Source organism: Leucopleurus acutus, assembly GCF_964270905.1.
Source record: "Leucopleurus acutus genome assembly, chromosome: 4".
In the NCBI taxonomy this organism is placed as follows: domain Eukaryota; kingdom Metazoa; phylum Chordata; class Mammalia; order Artiodactyla; family Delphinidae; genus Leucopleurus; species Leucopleurus acutus.
The window spans coordinates 32,015,179-32,035,493 of record NC_139146.1 but is presented as its reverse complement, the minus strand read 5'-3'; the positions used below and the strand labels follow the sequence as shown (position 1 = coordinate 32,035,493).

Here is a 20,315-nt window from a genome sequence, read left to right as displayed (position 1 = left end):
GTATTTAAGAATATTAGAGAGATATTTGGGGAAACAGGTTGAGCTTTTGGATGGAATGAGAATGCATTATTATTTTCCCACTTAAAAATTCACTATGAAACGGTGCTTGGAACTAATTATTATCAATAGATTCCAGTAATGAAAGATGCCTGACGCCTGTATTTTCCCTTCCCCATGAGAAACTTCTTCACAAGAAGGATAAGGTATGTGTAAACAAAACAATATTTTTAAAAAGTCACATAAATAAGCCAAAAAGTTTAATTTTATTGAATAAAGTTCATTCAGGGCTTACATAGATATTAATATACTTTAGATTATAACAGTTGAGAGATCAATAGCTGATGGGAAGGAAGGAAGAAAGCAGTTTGTACTTTCAGTGTAGAAAAAAAAATCTAAATGCTACAGACGTCTTGTAAAATTCCCAAAACAAGGTCTAGCCAAGTTTATTGTTTAGTGGATTTTTTTTCTTTTTTCAAGAGATGAAAAGTGAGATTCAATGTGTATACTATTGGCTACAACTGATATAACAGCTTGAAAAATAATGAGACAGAAGCATAAATATAATACAAAAAGACTGTATTGTAGGAATATTTAACTATAGTAAGTGGAAAAGACACATTAAAACCAGGAGTGTGTTACACTAGTTCAGAACAGAACTCATAAGGCAGACCAAAGCTGATGCTAGTTAGGAAAAGGGTCTGTTTTTAGGAAGCATGTCCATACAGATACCACCACAAAGAAATGCCAACAGTAACTACATGGTCCCCTCTTGTTACTCAGTGAGGTGTCAAAGGTGAAATGACTGGGTTAACAGCTTAAGCTTTCTCCAAGGATTTGTAGTATTCCATCAGCACGGTCCAGGCCTTGGGAGCCATGAAACCTTCAGGAGGTTTCTGGCCTTCTCGGGCAAGTTTGCGCATTCGTGTTCCTGAAATAAATTCAAAGTCTTCATGGCTGAAAGGGAGAGAAAAAAGAAAAATATTTCACATTTTTAAAAACTTAGTTATAGTGAAATTTTAAAAAAACATTCGTTCCTTCTGTTCATGGAAGACAAGCTTAATGAAAAAAATATCTGGATGAAATGTACTACTTATGAATATCAACCTGATTTTAAGTTTGTCATTGAGCAAAAAACACCACACTATCAAAACTTACCAAAAAAAACCAACAAAAAAACAATAATGATCCCTCAGGTTGCCCTTTTATAGACATACCCATTTCCCTCCCTCCTCCCCAACCCCTGGCAACTAATAATTTAGAAATTTTTTTAGAAAAACATCTAATTTAGATGCACATACTGAAAACTTTTTAGGAAGTCTGAATCTGGAAAGCTAAATGCATTTTGGAACATTAAGAGGAAAACTGGAACTTAAAAAATAACAACAGCACGTAAGTAGCAATAATTAATATTATTCCATTGATAAGCTATTACACAAAGGTAGTGTTAGTTCTTTTCACCTTCACACCTACAAAAACACACAAAAGCCCTGAGACCATTAAGCACAGAGCACCTATGGCTATGACACATACTGTCTATTGGTAATTTCAACCTCTTCCCTCAAACAAGGGAACCGACTAGATAGCAGACCCAAGAACAGAGCAAGAGTTCTGGGTCACTCAAGTCACCAGATCACATCCCCTGTTTACTCCTAGTCAGCGACTGTATGTTCCATCCCCACTTTGCTATTTGTGGAGTTAATCTGAGAATTGAGTGAAACCATAAACTGCAAATGCCCCTTGTTTCTAGGGGTATGCCAGGTATGTTTTAACTAATAATCACACTTCTAGGAATCTACGTAAAGGAAATAATCAGAGATGCCAACAAACATTATGCATAAAGGTAGCTGTCTGAAAACTGTTTTATGATAGTTAAAATGTTGTAAATAATCTAACAGTTGATGGTCTAAGTAAATTGTGGTACAGTCCTGAGCAGAATTACATAGTCATTAAAGTATAGTTAAAGATTGGATAAAATGTTCACGATGTAATAATGGGAAGTGAAATAATCAGGACGCAAAACTTTATATACATTACCAATGCAATTCTGTTAAAATAAGGGGGTGCGGGGAGGAGAAGATCGTAAAGAAATACACCCAAACGTTAATAGTGGTTATTTCTATGAAGTGGTATCACAGGTGCTTTTAGTTTTGTCATGAAGTTTTCTGCAGTTTTCTACAATGATGATTTATATTATCAATATCAAAATAAAATTTTAAATAATATATTATTATCAATAAGAGCTTATTTTTAAAATCTCTATCCAAAAGTGATTTAAATAATTTTAAATAATGTGACCTTTAACTGATCTGAAACCGCAATCATTTAGAACACTGCCCTGATGAGAGCAGATAAACAGGATGCTGACATAGCATTACACTCCCTATTCTGGCCCAACAGGAGTTACAACGGCTATTAATTCACCCCTAAATGACAGACATCAGCAGTAAACAGTATATCTGAACAGTGCTGGGACATACAGCATATTCAGTAAATAATGACCAGTGATCAAGTACTTTATTAGCTTTCTAACTAGGAACTCAGTAAATATTTGGTGAAATATGAAAGAATGAAAAGGTATATGTACAGAAAATTTTTATTAAATATAGAACCATTTAGAGTCTTATACAAGTCACTACTCTCCATCCTCTGGCCAAAAAAGGGTAAGATGGGGTTTCTGATTGCTGTGGTTCATCTGAGCTCCTTATATATTCCCTTTCCTCTAAATCTGGACTATTCACACTAGAGGTTTCTACATGCCCTTCATGACCTCTTCAATAGTCATCTTCCGATCTAGCTTCTCTCTTGACCTTGTTCACCTCCACTTTATTTGGGGGAACCTGGTTCACTTAGTCTATCTATGAGCTCTTGGGTTGTCCACTTGGTAGGACTGAGCTCCAGACCAAGGAAGAATTATTGTGATTTCCTCATGATCCAGTGTGCCCCAGTTTCTGGCCTCTCCTGCTTTTCTAATTTGCACTGTCTGTGTGCTCAATGACCCGACTGCTCACTGGTCTTCTGAACGTTGGACTTGGTTATATTATCACCAGCCTCTACGTATCTTGCATCTGGCCTGTCCTTAGGCCTGCCCACTACTGTTAGTTCCTAAGATCAACTTGACTCTTGGTCCTGGATCTAGGTTTCCCTCTCATATTTGCTGCTGTCCCTAATTCTGGCCTTTCCAACTCCCCAGTGAGGTACCCAGACTTTAATGAATGTCCTACCCCACTCTGAAACACCTAAGAGTCTGAGAGTTTTATTCTGGAATGCTACACATACAGGATAAGAATATTAAAAAGTGGGCTTCCGTGGTGGCACAGTGGTTGGGAGTCTGCCTGCCGATGCAGGGGACACGAGTTCGTGCCCCAGTCAGGGAAGATCCCACATGCCGCGGAGCGGCTGGGCCCGTGAGCCATGGCCGCTGAGCCTGCACATCCGGAGCCTGTGCTCCACAATGGGAGACGCCATAACAGTGGGAGGCCCGCGTACAGCAAAAAAAAAAAAAAAAAAAAAAAAAAGTGTAACTCATTTAATCAGCCACAGGAAAATCAACGTTAATGCTTTATAATCCCATCTCTTGCTATTAAGCAGAAGTCAGTACTTCTTTAACTCAAGCATGTGACACCTTCCCCTAGTCACCTGTCCGCTCTTCTATTCCCTGCACTACCAGAAAGACAGGAAGATATACATTCAACTCGATATTTCAACAGCTCTCATCTTCTTAGGTAAAACATCTTTTAAATGTCTGCTCACATTTTCAAAGATGACCGAAGAAAAGGAAAGTTTAACAGATATTGCTCCAAAGCAAGATGGATTCAAGTAGTTTAAATCTAGGGAGTATCTCCCACTTCTATCATGTGTTCAATGTGCAAGGAAAGTCAAATCTACTATAATAAACTGGCCCATGCAGATGTGTTGGTTACAACAGTTCAAATATGAAGTAAGCTATCATCTTTCTCTTACATAAATGACTACAAACTTAGGGGGAGAAAAAGAATTGACTGCATGTGAGATGGGCCTAGGAAAAAAGCAAGACTATAAGACGAGATTTCCAAAAAATTCAGGAAAGGTTGATAAATTTTTAAATTTATCAACACTAAAATGAAAACCCAGTTTGAGAAAATGGATAAGCTCTCCAAGAAAGAAGACTTGCCAAAAGGGAAAGCATTTGTCGAAAGAGTAAGAAGAAAATCAAGATGATTATATGCAGGTCATGGAAAAAGAAAACATTTTAATGTGAAGGCCACAGAGGGGCTAAGGAAGATGACCACGGGGGGGCGGAAAAATCCACTGGATAAACGCGTCAGAATTTAAATTTTCTTTAATCAAGGAGTTTCAGTAGATGATGAAGGAAAGAGATGGAGTGGTGAAGTGGCGGAGACACACAGTGGAGAAAAGATTTTCTTTTTTTTTTACAAGAAAAGGGAGGCCTTAGCATGTGTACAGGCAGAAGAAAATAGCGGCATAGAATGAGAAAAGGGAGGAGGATGAAAGCCAGGAGAGGGTAACAGGAAAGAAATGAAAGAAGGAGAAGTCTGGGATGAAGAACACACAGAAAGGAGCTCTGACAAGGAGGGTGAAAAGTGAAGAAAAGAAGAAATAGTGATGACGTGGAGTTAGAAAAAGATGAGGGGTTTAATGCAAGATGGTCTCAGCCTTCTCAATAAAAATGTAAGGTTGTCTCCTGTGGGTAAACAGAACCTGTGTGGGAATGAACTGATAACAGGATCCATCAACACAGTTTGGTGACTATCTCTAGGCTAGAGAGGTTACCCCTCAGGGCAGGGCTCGGCAAACCAGCATCTGGAGAGGAAGTCAAGGGTGTGGAGGGGTCCAGATCTCTCCAATTGCATCTAAAAAACCCTCATTCCAACCTGATGTAAAACTGGTTAGTTCAGCTGAGAACCATTTGACAAATATTGCTTGAATGTTTTAGTTCCTTAGGAGGGTCACTTATCAGTTCCCTAAATAAGTGTCATTAAGGAAAATTGTGACCGTAGATCTTTCTGGCCATGTCAATTTAAAATTTTGAATTCAGAAAGGAAACCCTGTGTCCCATGCATAAAGTACCTGTTCCTGATGGGGCAATGAAAAAGAAATGAGGGAGTAGCTTGTAGAATGACTCTGTCCTGACTTTGTGATTAAAAGGAAAAAGCCAGACCAATTAAAGTCCTTTCTTTCCTCACAATGCCAAACAGTCTGAAATCCAGAAGTCGGCTTGCATTCCTTCTGAAATTGAATTTTAAAACCAAAGTCCCTGGGTACCTCTTTTCCTGATGCTATTTCACACTCTATCTGCCCCGCATGCCACAAGCATTTCTTCATCACATGAAACGGGAGTTTCTGCTGCCACATGCTGGTGGTTCCACTCCACCCTGGCTACGGAAAACATTTATTTCCCTCTGCCTCAGACTTGTATTTCTATCCCTCACATGAGGATTTTATTTTTTTATCAGAAGTCAGGTGCAAGGACTTGACACTAGAGTCACTATCTGTAATCTAATCACAGTTTTCACAATTACATCTTTAAATGGACAGCATTTTACAGAAAAAAATAAATCAAGTAAAAACTGAGGCATTTGGGGAATGCTCTAAAACGAGCTCTGAACTTCTTTACCTGTGAGTAATCGGGAATCTGGCAGAAGCAGAAAAGGCTACTAAACCTTAGGCTTTCACTACAAAGCAATTCTAGCTAGTCCATCAATTACACTCGTTAACCCATCCCCACGGCACCTGAAAAAGGAAATGCAAGTCTGCTTTTTTTTTCTTCCCTTTTCAAAACCACCTGGTCACAGATTCTTACAATCCACAGCTGACAGAACACCCCCTCTTAAAACACACACACACCCCAAAAAACAAAACAAAAACAACTGAAGGGGAAGGGGTTAGAACGCAAGGACAGAAAAAGCACACCCCTGTGGGTCCAGCATCTTGTCCCATGTGGGACACACAACTACATATGGCCAGCATCTTGACCAACTGCAAAGTACAACAGCTCTTGGCCACTTGTTGAAGATTTTAATTCTTTACAAATATCTGCTGTCTCTCGGTTCACATATGTGGCCATCAGGGCCACCAGCACAAGCTGTCAGACAAGAAGCTGGGGTCAGCCCAGGGGCCTTCAATTTTATCTTTCAAAAGTTCATATTCAATTAGACCAGCTTTTTAAAAACTACTAATTAGATGATAAGCAATCAGAGACGCAAAGGGGAGCTTCTCTGATAGAACTAAAAATAATGGTAGTAACTTATAAGTGAATCTAATTAACTATTTGGGGGCCAACTACCTTTCATTTAACTCGAAAGAAACTCATATATAATACAGTATACATAAAAACACTAAGAATTCTCTTCAAATACAAATCATCTGTTCAAAACCAGATAATTAGTTATTTATGGCTTTCTTTCCAGGAGCCAAAAAGCATGGCATCATGCATGACAAATTTAACAATTTTTGTTTCCAAACCAAAGACCAACTGAAATACATGAAAAATTTAATTGTCTCGAACTAATTTATCAAAATCCTTAATTCATCATGTTTTCCTCCCCTCAAAAATCTTATAAATAAAAGCTAGAGAACAGCTCCTATCAGACATTCAGTCAAACAAGAAGTTTCCAGGGAAGCCTACTCATCTTTCTTCCAATCCCCCTGTTGCAAGCTACCTAAACCTAAACCATCATTTCATTCATTCTTGCCTGCACTACTGCACACCTTCACGCTGACTTCCCTCCCATCTTCCTCTTTTCTATACTGCTAGGTCATTTCTATACTTTTATGTGCCGTGTAGTAGTTTCAAACTTGTTTTTGTTTTAATAAACACAGCAAGTATAGTTACTTTGTAATCCATGTCTGGTAATTCTAGTATGTGAAGTCTCTGCAGGTCTGCTTGTGCCAACTGTAGTTTCCCTTTTTTTTTTTTTCCTTGCTTTGGTGCTATGTTTCCTTGTATACTTTATCATTTTTTACTTAAGCTGTTCATTATGCTTGTATAATTATTTGTGGGAATAAATTGAGGTCTAGGACACAGGAGTAATGCTCTAGCGACAGTCTACATTTGCTTCTGCTGAATATTTAGAAGCATGCCCAGTTAAGAACCACCAAAAACTAATTTCATGGCTTGAGGGCTTTTTGGTTGTTTATCTGTTTTGTTTTGATACAACCCGGGTAGTATGAGTTTGGCCCATGTGAACAGTTCTGAGCTTTGAAGCCTAAAGCTCAGGGCTGTGCTCAGTCTCCTGGGGTAGGGGAGTGCGTGGGGTTCACTTCAGATTCTCTCTTAACTACCTAAGGTGGGAGGGAGCATCAGCTTAATGGGAGTGTCTCCTGTTGGGACTCCCCACCTCAGTCAAGACCATGGAAATCAACACTCAAATTTGCTCGGTCAACCAGGACAAGAGCAGCTTCAACACTCAACTTACCTGAGGTTCTAACCTTCATTTAGTGGCTTCCCTCACAGTTCTTATCATCTTATCTGCACCACAATACTTTCATGAAAACGTTTTCCTTTATCCAGAATTTTTAGTTAATTTCTCAGGAGAATCAACCTGTATAATCCAACTTACCTAATTACCAAAAACCTGAACTTCCCAATATTTAATGTACATGGTAACAACACACTATCTTTTCAAAATCTATTCCAGTGTGTACCTTTCAAAGAACTGCCTTATCTAGTCCCCGTCTCATCCTCCTCCTTTCACTCTCTTTTCCAGCCCACCCACCCTGGCCTTCTTCCCAAACCCTCTGAGTCTATCTCACCTCAGCACCTTTGCATGCACTTATCCCTCTGTCCAGAATGCTATTACCTCCTTCTTCACCAAGGGAATGCCTAACTCATCTTTTGGAGCTCAGCTCAAATGTCTCTTGCTCCAGGAACCCATCCCTGATAACCCAGACTTGGTCACACAAGTGCTAGCAGAGCTTCCCACCAGTCTTCTGCAAAGCACATGCCATCCTTAAGTGGTTTACTGTCTGTCTTCTCTAGAATGTAAGTCCTATGAAGGCAACAACAATATCTGCTTGTTTCCCACCACAGTGCCCACATTTAGCAATGACAGGTACGTAGTAAAGACTCAACAAATAGTTAATAAATGAATAAAGCATAGCAAAGTTGGAAAGTTTTATACTAATTTCAATGTAACATGTTGACTTTAAAACAAGACACAGCATATATAATTTGACTTTCAAAAATATACATAGTATTATGTCCCTAATTATGATTAAAATGTATAGTAAGAAAAGACAATGCAATAGATTTTAAATTAGACCTTATCAGTTAATGGTTATGCAATAACCCCCTGCAATAAAATATGTGCAAAATCTACAAACACAGGACAAGATTCATTGGCAAGTTCATGCAGTTACAGTCAGACTTCTACAAGTTTTTAAAAGAAACATCAAAATTAATAAAAACAAAGCATGTTATAAATGAATGGAAAAGACAGTTCCCCAGTACTCTAACAGAAATATTTATGTATGGCAAAGACTACATAGCAAGAAAGAAAAAGAAAAGAATTCACACAAGAAATATTTCAGGGGTCAATATGACAAGACCTGGATGTGAAGAGTGAGGTGGAAGGATAAAGGACTTCAAGATTCTACACAACGGGGAGAACAAGTAACTAAGGAAATTTAGGACTTGGAGATATATGAGGGGAAAGGTAAAGTTGCTTCTGGGCATTTTAAATAATAACAAGAAATCTAAGCAGAAAACACCATTAGCGCGGTAGATAGAATTCTAAGATGGCCTTCATGACCTTTACCCCATGGTGTTACTACCATGATATGTCCTTATATGGCAAAAGGAATTTTGCAGATGCCATTAAAGTTGCTAATCAATTGATCTAAAATAGTGAAATTATCTGAGTGGGCCTAACCTAATCACTAAAGCTCTCTAAAAGCAAATATTCTCAGATGACAGCAGTAGTCAGAGATTTGAAGCCTGAGAGGGATTTGACCTGAGGGAGGTTCTACTGCTGAGATGAGGGGGCCCACAAGGAAGACTCTCAACGTGGCTTCTAGCTGCAGAGAGCAATTCCCCCGCACTGTGATAGCCAGTAAGAAGATGGGGAGCTCAGTCCTAAACCCGTAAGGAACTGAATTCTGCCAACAAGGGTCATCTTGGAAGTTGATTCTTTTCAGAGCCTTCAGATAAGAGCCCAGCCTGGCCAGAGTCCAGCTTGGCCCACCCAGACTTCTGACCTAAGGAACTGTGAGGTAAGAAATGAGTAATGTTTTAAGCCACTAAATTTGTGTCAATTTGTTACACAGCAATAGAAAACTAACATAATTAGCAACTTGGAAACACTGAGGAATAGCTTTAAGAGTCACCACACAGAAACCACTAGAACAGATGAGCTTTCCTGTAGAAAGTAAATAAAAGAAGTTAAGAATACATGAGAAAAGCCTTGAAGGATGCCTCTAAGTAGAATGCTTTTAAAAAATGACACTAATAGGGCTTCCCTGGTGGCGCAGTGGTTGACAGTCCGCCTGCCGATGCAGGGAACACGGGTTCGTGCCCCGGTCCGGGAAGATCCCACATGCCACGGAGCGGCTGGGCCCGTAAGCCGTGGCCGCTGAGCCTGTGCGTCCGGAGCCTCTGCTCCGCAACGGGAGAGGCCACAACAGTGAGAGGCCCACACGACACAAAAAAAAAAAACAAAAAAAAGACACTAATAGTACATGATTTAAGGTATACTCTAGCATTAAAAAGTATGAAAGAAGTACTCTACTGATAACATGGAAATAATCAGACAGCAAACATTTATGTCCACCTGTCCCTTCACTGACCCATTTCCACCAGGCACTCTCACTCATGTGCACTCTCTTTTTGGTGAGTTGCTATTTCAATAATCTCAACCTAAATTTTGCATTTATCTATCCAAATACAAAGAAGATTTACTGCATAAAGGAGAAAAAAATAGAAATAGCTGAATTATCTCTAAAAGTTTGTAATATCTGAAAGAATGGGCTTTAATCTTGCACTCCTAAAACTATATTTCCTTGAGTCATTATTACAGCTAATATGAACCTACTTAACTTCCTAAGTATAAACAGATGATTTTTATCATAATTCTTATCAATAATATCTTGCTTGTAATCTTGATGAAGTTTGTTTCTTTCTCCCTAAGCCTTGCCTTACACTGCTATTTAATCAAATCAAAAGCTACAAAATCATTAATTACATAAAATCTGGCATTGAATAACATCCATTAATCAAACATAAGACAACCTCATATGTGCATAATTAATAACTGTGTTTTCTCACTACATCAAAGACTATCGCCTTTCCACAAAATTTTAATCACTTTCCAACACACCCCATCAACTTAATTATATTTGAACATAAATATAAAAAAATTAGAAAACTAAGGCAGTTTTAAAGCTTCCCAAGTTACAATTTATAAAGATTTGGTAACTCAAAAAAAATTCCAAGAAAATGAGCCAGTTATGCAACTAATATAGAATTCATCACTGGAAAATCTTATGAGAACTGATGTAATTATTTAGCTTTTGAATGATTAAAAGAGAGACTTAAAGAAATATTACACAGATTTAACAAAACATGAAAGTTATCAAGGGTTTCCCAGCACATCATTCAGCTACATACAGATGGGTTCTAGGATCCTGTGTGCAATTAAATCAGCTGATCACGCAAAGAAACCACAGGAAGGAAACACAGCGGCACAAGAAGTGTAAAAGAAAAGCTCAACTCTATTTAGTTTTGCTTCCTTAACTCATCAAAATGGAAACTCACCTAAGTTTTAAGCATTTGGCCACTAGCAGAACAATTCTATTTCTCACCCCTCACTCTATAAGTGATTAATTGTTACTTTCAGAACAAGGTTATGCTCAAACATCTTGCACACAAAGTATACAAATAAATTGCATGCTGGGTGAGAAGTGAAGGGTTGCCCTGCCCAGGATTCCATCTCTGACACTATACAGTCTACAGATTTGTAGGAAGGCAAGGTTACCCTCTGTGGGGTGGGGGGTGGGGGGTGGGGCTTTCAAAAGAACTGTCAACGGGTAATCCTCTCTCCAGACTAAGGAAATTAAAATCTCTGATGGTGGCCCTACATATTTTGAACCACAGAAGGACAGACCTATATTTGAAACTTCTTTATTTTCCTTAACATTTAATTTGTACTTTCAATCACCTTTTGCAGTAATATAGTTCAAGGTTTACTCTAATTGCTTTTTCTTTAAAGAAATTTTCTTTAAGCTTGTAAGGCATCTCTTTGGTCCACTTACAGCTCTCAGCACATCACTTTTATAGCTGCACTTTTTTTTAGACAGTGAAATTGTAGAATGTGTGTATGTATGTATATAAGTATATATATATAGACATACATAAACACATTTATTTTTAGGGCAAAACAAAACACGCCACGATTTAGAGCTATTTCTAGGTATTGGCAAACCCTGATTTTGTACAAGGGTAAAAACATTCTGGTTTATTGCAAATTCTTCTCATGGTGTGGTTCTGAAGTATACTATAACCTGGGCCACAACTTGGACCTTCAGAAAATAATAGTCTCGAGTGGCCACACCAAGGCTATTGGGAACAGTCAGGAGTTCTTTCATATTTCCCCAAACCAGCTATCCAATAAGCCTTTTCTGTTCATTGACTCATAAGGTTTTCCTGTATATTGCTACAGTCCATCACTCAGAGAAGACTGCTATCATCTAAAATTATGCATTTTCTCCAGAATTATTATCCTTAAACGAGAAGCCAACAAATCCCTCAAACTCCATTGTTAACAGTAGTATTTCTTTATCCAGGTAACTTATCATTTAATTAAATGACACCAAATTTTATGTCCCTTTCAGAAGCAAGAGAATGTGTTGATTTTTAAAAAGTTTCTTTTTCCTTCTTGTCTGCACCATTACAGAAAAGGCTACAACAAATGAGGACACAGGGTTAGGATCAGCGTTATTCCTGAATCGCAGTCAACTGCACAGTATCAAGGGAAAAAGGATGAGTGCTCTCAGATTAGAAGTTATTAGACTCAGTCAGTTTTTAATTAGCACCTGCCAGTAGAGGTGAACTGATAAAACATAAATTAAAAATAGAGCCAACCCTCTATATCCATGGTTTCCACATCCAAGGATTCAAACAACCTCTGATTGAAAACATCTGGAGGTAAGGGGAGAATTCCAGAAAGTTCCAAAATATAAACCCGTAAAACCAAGAGCGGGTTTTTTGAAAGGGTAAACGAAATCAACAAACCTCTAGCCGGGCTCACCAAGAAGAAAAGAGAGAGGACCCAAATAAACAAAATAAGAAATGAATGAGGAGAAATAACAACTGATGCCACAAAAACACAAAAGGCCAAAAATAAAACTTGAATTTATCATGGGCAGGCAACTACTTACATAGCATTCACAACTATTTACACAGCATTTATACTGTATTAGATACTATAAGTACTCTAGAGGTAATTTAAAGTAGAGAGGAGGATGTGTGTAGGTTACATACAAATACTATACACCATTTTATATAAGGGACTTGAGCATCTGCAGATTTTGTTACCTGTGGGGGGTCCTGGAACCGATCCCCCCCCCCCACCCGATACTGAGAGACAACTACTTACTGAACATGAATTGCAATTTATACTAAAAAAGCAGGGGTACTAAATAAGCAGATGTAATTTGTACTAAATAAGCATCAATCAACAAAGCATGAAGCACCTACTAATGTAAAAATAACTAGGAGCTACGATTCCCGGAAATGACTACAGGTTTTGAGCTAGAAGGGAATCAGCTCATCCACTGCCATCACTGTAGAGAGGAAGAAACAAGGCCAGAGGTGACACAGGAATCTCAAGTCACGCAGGAAGCACAGGGCTAGCACTCACACCTTCTGATTCTAGAGCCTCGCACTGCCACTCTAAATTTACAGAGTGTACTACCTGCAGGCCTATCTCATTTATTGCACTTCATTTTGTAGCGCTTTTCACATATTGAAGGTTTGTGGCAACCCTGCATCAAGCAAGTCTGTTAGCGTCATTTTTCCAACAGCATTTGCTCACTTCGTGTCTCTGTGTCACAGTTTGGTAATTCTCACAATATTTCGAACTTTTTCATTATTATTATATTTGGTGATCTATAATCTTGGATGTTACTACTGCAATGGTTTTGGAGCACCGTGAACCACGCCCGTATAAGATGGTGAACTTGATCAATAAACGTGTGTGTTCTGACTGCTCCACCAACTGGCCGTTCCCCAGTCTCTCGCCCTCTCCTTGGGCCTCCCTATTCTATTCCCTGAGACACAACAATATTGAAACTAGGTCTGTGAATAACCCTACAATGGCCTCTAAGGTTTCAAGTCAAAGGAAGAATTGCACGTGTCTCACTTTAAATCAAAAGCTAGAAATGATTAAGCTTATTAGTGAGGAAGGCATGTTGAAAAGCAAGACAGGCTGAAAGCTAGGCTTCTTGTGCCAAACAGCCGAGCTGTGAGTGCAAAGGAGAAGTTCTTGAAGGAAATTAAAAGTGCTGCTCCAGTGAACGCATGAATGACAGGAAAGCAAAACAAGCCTTATTGCTGATATGGAGAAAGTTTTACTGGTCTGCACAGATGATCAAACCAGCTACGACATTCCTTTAAGCCAAAGCCTAACCCAGAGCAAGGCCCTAACTCTCTTCAATTCTATGAAGGCTGAGAGACGTGAGGAAGTTTAAGAAGAAAAGTCTGAAGCCAGCAGAGGCTGGTTCATGAGATTTAAGGGAAAGCCACCTCCATAGCATACAAGTGCAAGGTGAAGCAGCAAGTGCTGGGGTAGAAGTTGCAGTAAATTATCCAGAAGAACCAGTTCAGATCATTAATGAAGGTGGCTACACTAAACAACGGATTTTCCATGTAGATGAACAGCCTTCTCTTGGAAGATGATGCCACCTAGGACTTTCACAGCTAAAGAGAAGTCAATGCCTGGCTTCAAAGCTTCAAAGGACAGGCTCTCTTGTCCTTTGGCCTCTCTAATGCAGCTGGTGACTTTAAGTTGAAGCCAATGTTCATTTACCATTCCAAAAATCCTACTGTCTTCAAGAATGATGCTAAATCTACTCTGCCTGTGCTCTATAAATGGAACAGCAAAGCCTGGATGACAGCACATCTGTTTACAACATGGTTTACTGAATATTTTAAGCCCACTGTTGAGACATACTGCTCAGAAAAAAAGATTCTTTTCAAAATGTGACGACTCACTGACAATGCACCTGGTCACCAAAGAGCTCTGATTAAGATGTACAACGAGAGTAATGCTATTTTCATGCCTGCTACCACAACATCCATTCTGTAGCCTGTGGATAAAGGACTAATTTCCACTTTCAAGTCTTCTTATTTAAGAAATACATTTCATAAGGCTATAGCTGCCATCGATAGTGATTCCTCTGATGGACATGGGCAAAGTCAACTGAAAACCTTCTAAAAAGGATTCGTCAGTCTAGATGCCATTAAGAACATTTGTGACTCCTGGGAAGAGGTCAAAATACCAACATTCACAGGAGTTTGGAAGAAGCTGATTCCAACACACATGGATGACTGGAGGGGTTCAAGGCTTCAGTGGAGGAAAAAACTGTAGATATGGTGGAAATAGCAAGAGAACTAGAATCAGAAGTGGAGCCTGAAGATGTGACTGAATTGCTGCAATCTCACAATAAAACTTAAACAGATGAAGAGTTGCTTCTAACGGATGAGCAAAGAAAGTGGTCTCCTGAGGTGGAATCTACTCCCAGTAAGATGCTGTACAGATTTTTAAATGACAACAAAGAATTTAGAATATTACATAAACTTTAGTTGATAAAAAGCAGCGGCAGGGTCTGCGAGGACTGACTCCAATTTTGAAAGAAGCTCTCCTGTGGTCAAATGCTATTAAGCAGCGTTGTGCGCTATCGAGAGACCATTTGTGGAAGGAAGAAAGTTCACTGCTGTTCTGCTTTAAGAAATCACCACAGCCCCCCACACTTCAGCAGCCACCATCCGATCAGTCAGCAGCCCTCAACACCTAAGCAAGACTCTCCACCAGCAAAAACATTACAACTCACTGAAGGCTCAGATAATAAAGTTTATTTTTTAGCAATAAATTATTTTTTAATTGAGGTATGTAAATTGCTTTTTTAGAAATACGGCTATTGCGCACTTAATATACTACAGTATAGTGTAAACACAACTTGTATATGTACTAGGAAATCAATATATTTGTCTGACTTGCTTGCTTGAGATACTTGCTTTAATTACAGTGGTCTGAAACCGAACCCACAGTATCTCTGAGGTATGTCCGTACCGATATTATCTATAGACAGCAATAAAAGTGTGTCAAAGGAAGATAGATGCATGCTCAATACTACCAATAATTTGTATTAAAAGGTTGTTATTTTTTTGCTCCTTCTAAGATCTTTGAAGAAAGAAGTTGCACTCTCAGTGGTCAAGAGCACAGGCTCTGGAGCCATACTGCTTGAGTTCAAGTGCTGAGCTGCCATTTACTGGCTCTGTGACCTTATGCAAGTTATTTGAACTTTGTAGCCCTCAGCTTACTACCAACCTACAAAAGGGGGATAATAATTGCACCTACTGCACAGGATTATTATGGGGTATTAATTACAGTTATTAATACCTGTAAAGCAATTATGACAGTGCCTGTTCACCCAACGATTACACAAACATTAGTTAAACTCACTCTCATTACATAGCTCCCCTGGGCTTACCAGCAAAATCATCACTAGGCCTTGGTACTAAGTCCTAAGCACTTCTATATGCTCAGTAATATGGCAGACAGAAATGTCATTACTGCTCTTCAACACTTCACAACAAAATTCCTGAGATCATGAACCATGAAACCAGATTCAATTTTTATTTCTACTTCTAACTTCTGAAATATTGAGAAATTCGTTTCCCTGGTTTGCCTTTCTCTGAAATGGGTACAACAAAGCTTGTCACTGATAAGTTATAGTAAAGATGAGACAATGCGTTAAAGCCCTCGGAGCAGCATAGAGCACAAAGTGGTTCACAGATTCGTGCAGAGACTGTAAAGCTTACTGCTCAGAGTCATAGTAGTCCATCCGCTTCTTTTTCTTGTTATAAGCCGCGACTCGAAAGGGAACTATTTCCAAGGTGATTAGGCCAGGGGCCATGGTCAGCACTTTGGCGCCATGAGTTGGCTCATAGAGACCCTTCCCTGTTTCTGGATGAGGCATGCCAGCAGGGTCTCGTCCAACGATGTAAAAGTTGGCTCCTGCAACCATCCGTGCTCTGCAATGCCACTGGACCTAGAACAAAAATTTTCCTATTAGATAACCATGATTTTATGACCAGCACTTAGGAGTAATAAGTGGATAATAAATGCATATACTTCTTATACAGTCAGTATCAGTAGGAAATCTCAACAGATTAAAATGTTCACTTTGGGAAGCGAGAAACAAAACTGGCAACCCCTCGCCTTCCAAAAAATCTAAAAGTATATGTGGTATGGATGTTTATGTATACGTATCTATATATTTGTTTTACTGGTAAGAGATATGTGAATGTACATCTGTGTCTATGTGTAGGATTTCATACAACTACTGGATGTCATTTATATATAGTTCAAAATCTAATATGTTGGTTAGAAATCAGGCTAGTGGTTGATCCTCTGAGACAGGCAACTGAAAGGGGCTTCTGGGGTAACGATAATGTTCTTTTTTTCTCCGCAGCTTTATTGAGTATAATTGACAAATAAACCTGTTTATATTTAAAGCCTACAACGCAATGATTAGATATACATATACATCGTGAAATACCACAATCAAGTTAATGAACACATTCACTACGGCACAGTTACCTTTTTGTGCCTACGGTGAGAGCACTTAAGATCTACTCTCTTAGCAAATCTCAAGTATGCAATACAGTATTATTAACCGCAAACACCATGCTGTACAACAGATCCTCAGAACTTACTCATCTTATAACTGAAAGTTTGACTACTTTGACCAACCTTGGAAATAAAAGCTTGTACCTAAACCACTTCGATGTTAGTTCTAGGAGTCCCTGGTAATGTTGTTTCTTGACCCAGGATCCAATCCGGGTGCTGGTAATCAGAGTCTGCTCACTGTAAGAGTTCACTGAGCTGTGTGTACACTGCGATGTACGTACTTTTCTCTATGTTATACTTTAATAGGTTAAAAAAAATTGGATGAAAAATATTTAAGTTATATGAATATTTACATAAACCGGTACTGAGAAAATCCTGTCACCTAAATGATTACTACCTAAGATACTAGGTAAGAATAAAACAAGGTGTTGGTTGTGACTATATAGCCATGCTGCATCCAGAGCTACCTCTGTAGCCTATACTTTCACATTAATACTGTTTAAAAACAAAAATTAGTCAATCTAACACCTAGAACTATAGAACTTTAGAAGTTAAAGTAACTAAGAGACCGTCGTTCTCATTAAAACTCCAAGGAAGTAAACCCTCAAAGGTTAAGTGACTCGGCCAATAGAGTGTAGGACAAACCCAGGTCTACAAACTTGGTCTTAGCTCCCTTTCAGTGTGTGGCTCCATTATTTAGTGATTTACAAAACCATCTCAGTTCTGTGTGAAAAGAGGTATAAATGATGACCACTACACGTCACTTTCATTTTATCTCTCTTGATAGTTTCTCTTATACCAAGTACTTTATTTTTATTAACATAGTTCAGAAAGTGCAAGAGCACAGGGGCAATCCCATACCCTACGCTTGAACTGGTCACCCTGAGGAGTTTCAACTTTTTTAGTTGTTTCTACAGATATTTACCTCTGTATTTCTTTATCTTTTAAATATTTATTTATTTATTTGGGTGCACCGGGTCTTAGCTGCAGCACACGGGATCTTCAGTTGGGGCACGCAGGCTCTAGTTCCCCGACCAGGGATTGAACCCAGGCCCCATGCATTGAGAGTGCGGAGTCTTAACCACAGGACCACCAGGGAAGTCCTTACCTCTATATTTCTAAGCAGCATGTGTACACTGCTGCATCTTGACTGTTTAATTTTAGATATTATATACTGTCATCCTCGATATCTGTGGATGCTCATGTCTCACAGTCAGCCCTCTGCACCCAAGGTTCTGCATTCACAGATTCAATCAACCCAAAACTATGTAGTACCGCAGGTCTTTACTGAAAAAAACATGCGTATCAGTGGACCCGCACAGTTCAAATTTGTGTTGTTCAAGGATCAACTGTAACATAGCCATTATTCCCACATGACTTATATTTCCTACTGTAAAAGAAGATATGGGACTTCCCTGATGGCGCAGTGGTTAAGAATCCGCCTGCCAATGCAGGGGACGTGGGTTCAAGCCCTGGTCCGGAAAGATCCCACATGCCATGGAGCAACTATGCCCGTGCGTCACAACTACTGAGGCCTGTGCTCTAGAGCCCACGAGCCACAACTACTGAGGCCGGCATACCTAGAGCCCGTTCTCTGCAACAAGAGAAGCCACTGCAATGAGAAGCACACGCACTGCAAAGAAGAGTAGCCCCTGCTTGCCACAACTAGAGAAAGCCTGCGGGCAGCAATGAAGACCCAACATAGCCATAAATAAAAAAATAAATACATTTTTTAAAAAAAGAGAAGAAGATATTTGGCTCTTACTCCATTGTCTCATTCCCTATCCAATTTATCCAAGAAATACAGTGATACCAATACTTTGGTGAAATAAACATTCATCTGTAAAATGGGAATTACAATAATATTTATCGCATTCAATTTTTAAGAAAATTAACACGTGAAACATGTGAGGACTTTGAACAGTACCTGGTATCAAGTAAGTACACAACAAACGTTAGCTGTTAGCATCTCTATTTTATTCTTCTCCTTGTACAACTGTTTGCTTTTCCTAGAGTTAATAATTGTCTTGATTTTCTTCCACTTGCTTAGTTTTCCGTATACCTGTGTTTCTATGTACCTTGTACCATCCTTCTTCTTCCTGAACACACAGTTTAATACAATTCTCAGTCTCCCTTGCAGTGTGGCCATATGGCTGAGTTCTGGCGGAAGGAATGAGAGCCCAAGTGATGTGTGCCACTTCCAAACACAGACCATTAAAGAGCCTCCAGAGCGCTATCCTAGTTTGCTTTCCCCATAAGCCAACTAAATAGAAAGGACCCTAAGGCCCTATAATAAACTACCTATTTTCCTACTACAGTATTACTTCTGCTTGCATTGAGCTGCAGCAGTTCTGTATGAACAAGATGGCAAAGCATGATGCTCTGTTCCCCACATACACCCACCCATCCCAGATTCAGCTCTTCGTGAAATTTCGGCTCATTCCCCTCTGCCCCTTCACAATAGACCCACAGAAGACCTTTGCTAGTTCACACTCAGGATTTTTATCAAGGGGTCAGTCAGAACCAAATCATCAACTAACTAACTCTGCAACTCCACTTAAATGGAAAATCTTTTCTGCCTCAGGAAAAATAGCTACTGCTTGCAGAGTTAAATTAAAAGGGCAGTCTAAGTTTTCTGAATTTAGGTGAACTTACTTTTCTCATTAAGTATTTATGTCTGGATGCTTAAATCATTCAAGGGCCAAATGGCCATTAAACTAGGAATATTTTTCAAAAGCATATTGGTGACAGGGGCCAGTGCTAATTCTGTCTTGTAAAATTGCCAGAAATTTAAACTGCTTCTCTGACTTCTTTTAGAAGGTATATGAGTAAATTAAATGTAAACACAACAAACATGGAGTCAGCATTCTCCTGCAGGTGACCTGAATGATTTCAATATACATTTTAGTGAATGGTTCCCTTATGAGAATACTTTTTAAATTTTAACAGCCATGAACAGGCAAATCACACGTAACTCTTCCAAGAATGCCTAGTGTGAGTCAAGTTACAACCTACTGAACAGGTAATATGTTTTCATCCAGAGAATGCAAGTCAGCCCACAGCCATCAGTATCTGGTTAAGAATACAGGCTTTAGAGTCAGGTTGTCCTAGATTTGAATCCTAGCTTTGCCCCTTGGTGATGGAATGCCCTTGGGCAACTTCCTTATATAAGCCTCAGTTTCCCAGTTTATAAAAATGAGAATGATAATACTTAATGCAAAAGATTGCTGGGAGTTTTGAAAATATTCAGGACACCACCCGGCCCTCAATAGAGGACAGTCACAAATATTGCTGCTGTTAGTATTATTCTGTAAAGTATTTTCTGACAATCACAGTTGAATTAATTGCTTCCTAACCAGTGTTTCTAAAGAAAATTCATTCACTCTCTAAAGGTGACATACTACCCAGAAGACGGCTGCTAAAAATCAGTAAGAGCTATCTATCTACCCAGCAGACTGAGGTCAAGAT

General features: G+C 39.1%; 1 protein-coding gene across 3 annotated transcripts in view; it reads right to left on the bottom strand.

Annotated features, from left to right (window-relative positions):
• Window positions 1–291: 291 nt before the first annotated feature.
• PAPSS1 (3'-phosphoadenosine 5'-phosphosulfate synthase 1) overlaps window positions 292–20,315 on the bottom strand; it is a 106,547-nt gene continuing 86,523 nt past the window's right edge. For all 3 annotated transcript variants that reach the window (XM_082838055.1, XM_082838054.1, XM_082838056.1), the window contains 2 exons: window positions 16,037–16,266; window positions 292–954 (listed from right to left, as the gene is read on the bottom strand). In XM_082838055.1, the coding sequence (XP_082694181.1) occupies window positions 816–954; window positions 16,037–16,266 (369 nt within the window). In that variant the 3' untranslated portion in view covers window positions 292–815. The remainder of the gene's footprint in view (window positions 955–16,036; window positions 16,267–20,315) is intronic.